The sequence below is a fragment of the Carlito syrichta genome, unplaced genomic scaffold (genome assembly GCF_000164805.1).
Source record: "Carlito syrichta isolate Samal-C Ts95f unplaced genomic scaffold, Tarsius_syrichta-2.0.1 Scaffold315840, whole genome shotgun sequence".
Taxonomy (NCBI): Eukaryota; Metazoa; Chordata; class Mammalia; order Primates; family Tarsiidae; genus Carlito; species Carlito syrichta.
Window position 1 is genome coordinate 204179 of NW_007259936.1, and position 6128 is coordinate 210306.

At 40.9% G+C, this 6128-nt stretch overlaps 1 protein-coding gene across 1 annotated transcript; it reads right to left on the minus strand.

The window, feature by feature from the left end:
- Nucleotides 1-494: 494 nt before the first annotated feature.
- LOC103276010 (histone H3.3-like) lies at nucleotides 495-1157 on the minus strand. The gene has a single exon (XM_008073434.2). The coding sequence runs from the start codon at nucleotides 1072-1074 to the stop codon at nucleotides 631-633; it is 444 nt and encodes a 147-aa protein (XP_008071625.1). The 5' UTR covers nucleotides 1075-1157; the 3' UTR covers nucleotides 495-630.
- Nucleotides 1158-6128: the final 4971 nt, after the last annotated feature.

A 6128-nucleotide genomic window follows, 5' to 3' on the forward strand; every position in this document is an offset into this window, starting at 1 on the left:
GTCACCCAGACTGGAGTGCAGTGGCACGCTCCCGGCCACCACAGCCTCCTCGACCTGCTGGGCTCTGGCGATCCTTCTGCCTCAGCCTTCCAAGTAGCCGAAACTACAGGCGCGCGCTACCACACCCGTCTGATTTTTTTTTTTTTTAGTTGAATGTATTTTAATAGCAAACTTACAGGAATAACACAGGAGACAGGCAACATTAAAAACATGTGCTCGCATGTAGGACAACTCAGTTAGAAAAGTATAGTGAATGGATGGAATCTACCGTATGATAAAAATGTTACAAACGCCATTTAGTTGCCATCAATAAGAAATTTACTTGTTCTAAAAAGTTCCAAATGCTGGCATTGTCCAGAAAAATTTAACAGGTTTATTTATAATTGTTATAAAGTTGAACTGCTGAAACTTGTTCACTGAAACATTTTGACTTGCATTAATGCTTTACGTCCCCACTTTTATATTAAAAATTCACATACAAATGAAAATGGGAAAACTGCCAATACCTGATTTCTGTCCCCTATTTTTCCACTCGCAACCATATACTTAGGTACCTTTTGACCCCATGGGGGAAAAAAAAATCTAATGTTCAGAACTACCAATAACAGAAAGAAGAGACTTTTTTTTTTTTTAAAGAATGAAATGTCTCCCATCATAGTGGATTAAAGCACGCTCTCCACATATGCGGTATGCTAACTGGATGTCTTTTGGCATACTTGTTACACGTTTGGCATGGATAGCACACAGGTTGGTGTCTTCAAAAAGGCCAACCAGATAGGCCTCACTTGCCTCCTGCGAAGCACCAATAGCTGCGCTCTGGAAGCGCAGATCTGTTTTGAAGTCCTGAGCAATTTCTCGCACCAGACGCTGGAAAGGAAGTTTGCAAATCAGAAGTTCAGTGGACTTCTGATAACATCTAATTTCACGGAGTGCCACAGTACCAGGCCTGTAAAGATGAGGTTTCTTCACCCCTCCAGTAGAGGGCGCACTCTTACGAGCGGCTTTTGTAGCCAGTTGTTGCCTGGGTGCTTTACCACCGGTCGATTTGCCAGCAGTCTGCTTTGTGCAAGCCATGACATAGAGACCTCTACTTACCTACCCCCCTTCTCCTTCGGCTGGAGCTCGGTGAGCTAGAGGCGGCACTGGCGTTGGAGAGCGACGGCCTGATTTTTGATTTATTGTAGAGACGAGGTCTCACCAAGTTGCCTGGGTGGGTCTCGAACCCATAGGCTCAGTCAATCCATTTGCCTCGGCCTCCCCAAGTGCTGGGATTATAGGCTGAGTCACTGAGCCCGGCCTTTTCTGTAGTATTTAAGCAGTTAGACTGTTCGTATTATCAAATGCTAGCACTCAGGTTACTTGGAAGTGAATCTGTTTCTCAAGGTTTAGGCCTGGCCAGTGATTGCAATAAACTGTTTTTGTAAACCTATTCAAAGTTCTCTTGGAAGTGGGTAGCATATTTTAAGCCCCTATTTTAACATTCAGTGCTGGATAACACCACACCACTGTTAGCATTGTAAGGTTTGCTAAAGGTTTTCTTTTTTTTTTAAGTTAGGTCATCTTACTAAGCCCGGTATTTCTCCTGTGGGACAGGCGAGATATTGGGTGCTCTCTGTAGCATAATGAAACATGAGACCTTTCACCTAATTGCTCACACCTCACAACTAAAATCATAATTTATTAATTTGTAAAGTGTCTTAGCAAATTTGCCTGTTCGCAACTGGAAAGAAGTAGGGACAGACCTTTTCATATCTACCTGGACTGTTCCACTCAAAAGGGTTTTATATGAGACCATTTCAAAGACATTGTTGAAAAATCCAAAATTAAACCTCATTGGCTCACAGCCTTGAGGTTACTGGTATGGGAAGTCCTACACAGACAGATACTGAAGTGGAGGGAAGCTTCGGGGAGGGCTGGGGATCCTCAGCTCAGGAGAGGCCATCAGGGCTCCAGGGATGCCTGGCATCACTGTTTATGCCTTTGTTTTTGCAGAATTCTCCTTTGAGGAATGCAGTTCACAAGGGTTCAAAGGCAAAATTCTGGGTTTCCAAGGAATGTGAACAAGAAAATGGGTAATACTCAATCTATACCCTCACCCTATTGGGATAGATTTTAAAGAATCGGGGAAAAATTAGAGTTAAGAAGTTTAAAATTTAAAAATTAATGCATTATTGTAATCAAATTTGGACTCAATACAAGTTAGCAGATAATGAGGTTTGGAAAAGAAATGGAACTCTTTGCTTTAATCCCATCTGGTAATTAGATTCATTTTGTAGGCATGAAAGGAAATGGTCAGAAGTTCCATATGTGGAAGCGTTTTTTGATGTATTACATTACTTTGCAAACAAGATAATATTCTATAGGATATTACATACCCAACTTCAGAGGCTTGACTCAGAACTACAAATATCAAATTTCCAATTACAGGAAACTCTTGTGGTCTTTACCAACCAAGACATTGAGGAAAAAAGAGAAAGACTCCAGGATGAGCACCTGTGAGACAAAAAGCAGGTAAACCTATTGGCAGTTTCCATTAGCAGCAACACTTTAGTCACCCAACAGACACCCAGTTAGAATAGACCTGCTGAGGGGGATGGCATCTGCTACTATGGATGTGATCCTTCTGGGCACTTGAGGCACAATTGTCCTCGATGGCCTAACCACCCCCCCACACCTTGTCCAACATGCAGACAAGAAGGCCACTGGAAGAACCGGTGTGGCCTCTCCTGGAGGGAAGGAGGAATACCTAACTCGGTAATGGTGGCCACTGACAGGGCCCGAGGACCACAACCCAGCCCGGTGCTGTTTGCCATCACCTCAGAGGATCCCTGGGTCTGTATGGATGTGACTGGGGCCCAAATTAATTTTTTTACAATACTGAGGCTGTTTTCAACCCTTGTGCTCATGCTGGATCTCATTCTCCTGACCCCTGCCCCCTAGTGGGAGTTGGGGGTGTTCCAAGAGTTAGACGTTTCACCCATTCTCTAATTAAAAGTTACTAAAAAGTTAATTCAAATTATGAATGTAAAAAGTTAGGTATGTACAAGAAGGTAAAAAGAAACCAGAAAGCAAGGGAAAGACATCAAGAAAGTTGAAAGTTGTATGTTTTTGGTAAAGAAGGATATAAAGGCAAAGATGTGGTATGTGGGAGGTTCGTGGAAAGAATTGTGTGAAAAGAATTCTTTGAACAATCAAGTGTACAAAAAAATTAGTTACGTCTATGAATTAACCATTAACATCAACCACTGATGTTAGGCAAAAATGCCACTGTGTCAAAGTAACAGTATTTTTTCTTTTTTAAAACCCGAATCAGCCGGGCTCGGTGGCTCAGCCTGTAATCCCGCGCCTTTGGGAGGCTGAGGTGAGTGGATTGCCTGAGCCCGCGGGTTCAATACCCGCCTGGGCAGCGAGACCTCATCTCTACAATAAATCAAAAAATCAGCCGGGCGTGGTAGCGCATACCTGTAATTCCAGCTACTCGGAAGGCTGGAGCCCAGCAGGTTGAGGCTGCGGTGGCCGGGAGCGGCCACTGCACTCCAGTCTGGGCGACAGAGTGAGACTCCAACTCAAAAAAAAAAACAAAAAACCCGAATCAGTCAATCCTTAGTAACTAGTTTTAAAATCAGTAAAATAAAATGCTTTCAAAATTTAAATATTTGTCTTAGTCTATTGGTCTATTGGTTAGATATCATTTCTGCTAAATATTTTAAAGTATAGAACTTTGTTTCTGTCATAATTTTTGTATTTAAATTGTCAGTAAACTTGTATCTTTAAATTCAAGCTGTTAAAGGTCTATGCAAGGTTAATCACGCATAGTCAAGTTAGCTAAAATCTATAGTATCATTCAGTGCAAATTGCTAACAATTTTCAAATCTCCCAGAATGATTATTAAAAAAAGTGTGTGCTCATGAGGATTGCTAATCCAATATATATTGGATTGCTAACAGAACAAGAATTAATTGCATCAACTGAGTCAATAAAGATCAAATATTTTTATAACGTTTTTGTTTAAAGTATTTCCTTGTTTAAAGTATTGCTAATTATTTTGTTATATTTTTCAGAGTCCACATTCAAATATTTTTCTTGGAGCAATTTGCAATTTTTTTCATAAATAAGTATGGTCTTATTAACATTTATTATTAATAAGTTTATTATTAAAATTTATTATTTTTTATTAAAATTTAAAACATATATTTTTCTCTCTACTTAATTTCTCCAAAATGTAAAATAACTGTTTATTAATTTCTAACAGTGTGGCTGTTTGCATAAGTTCAATAAAAATATGTTTTCTTTTGTAACAAAATGTGACTGGAAACACTGGTTATTTTACCGAGACTTTAACTAAAGTATTTCATAACAGACTAAAGAATTAAGATTAAGGTTTAATCTAATCTGAGATTCCTTATGGGAAAAAAAAAGTTCTGACAAAGCCAATTTTAAAAAGCCTATATGGCAAATAATCTCATTACACTTTATGTGCAAATAAGGTATATTAAGTCTAAACAAGTCAACTAATACTACTATAATTTAGTCTTGAAAAAAATGGAAAAGGAAAAAATTATGTTTCAAAAAGAAACTGGTACACCTGTTTTAAATGCTCTTGTTCATTGTTTTTAAGTTTTAACTATATCATGAAATCTTTTCTAGATGCAAGTCTCCAAACATTTTCGGGTTTCTCTTCAAATTTGATATAAGATTCACTCAAGTGCCTGGTTCAAATTACAGTCCAGAAAAATCTGTCAGATTACTGATACGGATTTTTCAGGTCAGCCTGGGCTTTGAGAGTGTCAGCTCAATGGGTTGGCCAGGCAAGCCCCAGAGAGGGCGGATTCGAGGGACTGGTAAGCCTAGACCGGGAAGTGTTGGCTCAAATGGGCTGGCAAGCCAAGGCCTGAGAGTGTCGCAGCCCCCAGAAGTGTCTCAGCTTCGGAGTCTTCTTCCAGCAGCATTCCCAGTTCAGCCAGCTCTGTCAGTTGGCAAGCCAGCTTCTGGGGTGCATGGCTCTTTGGCTCTATCTTCTGCAGTTCTTCAGGTCAGGGTTCTTATCTTGTGCCCAGGAAGAATCAGGGACACGGACAGCTGGAAAGTGAGAAAGCAGGATTTACTGGGAGGACAGAAAAGCTTCCACAGTGGGAGGGGACCCAGGGGGTTGCCAATTTGGAACTGAAACCGGTACTTACATAGCCCTAAGACTGAGCCTATTGGCTAGCAGTAGCTGTAAGTCGATTGGTTGTTTTTCTATCCCAGCAGTGAGTACTTAAGCTCTAGCTTGAGAGGTTCCCAGGGAGCTTGTTTACTAGTGGAAGTGAGAGGCCTGCAGAGGTTCACTACATTGTTACTGGGGAACCCACTGCCTGTCTGCCTAGCCTTCCTCTAGCTATCTCCTCTCTCGTTGCCACTATAGTCTAGAAATGCCTTAGAAACTCTAAAAGCTAGTTCTTACAATAAAGCCACAGAAATTCAAGTTTATCATTTAAATTATGCTGGTAACCTCAGGCCTTGTAGCTCTTGTACAAAAGGTAATCAGCCACCACCTAAATTGTCAAAATGTATACCTGGGTTCACCTAATTCTCTACTTACTGCTTAAGAAGGGATGCAGTCATTAATAAAACCTGCGTACTTACATAAATGTTACTGGGCAAGTTGAAGAAGAGCTAAAGAAAAGTTATGACAGGGCTAACTGGCTCCATGGTTTTACACAAGGACCTTCTGCCGCAAACACCTTTTGGGACACTATTAAAAACCATATGCCCTCACTTGCTTGGATTGTTCCTTGTATTTGGGCCTATTGTAATGATTGCAGTTTATTTTGCCACTCTCCACCCGGCATCACTGGGATGATGTGCAGCCACACAAAGGAATGAAGTTCCAACACGTGCTGCAACACGCGATTATATCCTACTAATATTTCAGTGTCTGGTTAAATTTGTTTCTTCCAGAATACAGCAATTTTCTTTTTGTTTTGAGTTGGAGTCTCACTCCGTCTCCCAAGCTAGAGTGCAGTAGTACGCTCACAGCCATCCTACCATCGACCTGTTGGGCTCTTGGGATCCTTCCGCCTCAGCCTTCCAAGTAGCTGGAACTACAGGCACGCGCTACCATGCCCGGCTCATTTTTTTTTTTTTTT

Excerpts from the sequence above, each read along its gene's own strand:
- LOC103276010 (XM_008073434.2), bottom strand. The coding sequence starts at position 1,074 with ATGGCTTGCACAAAGCAGACTGCTGGCAAATCGACCGGTGGTAAAGCA.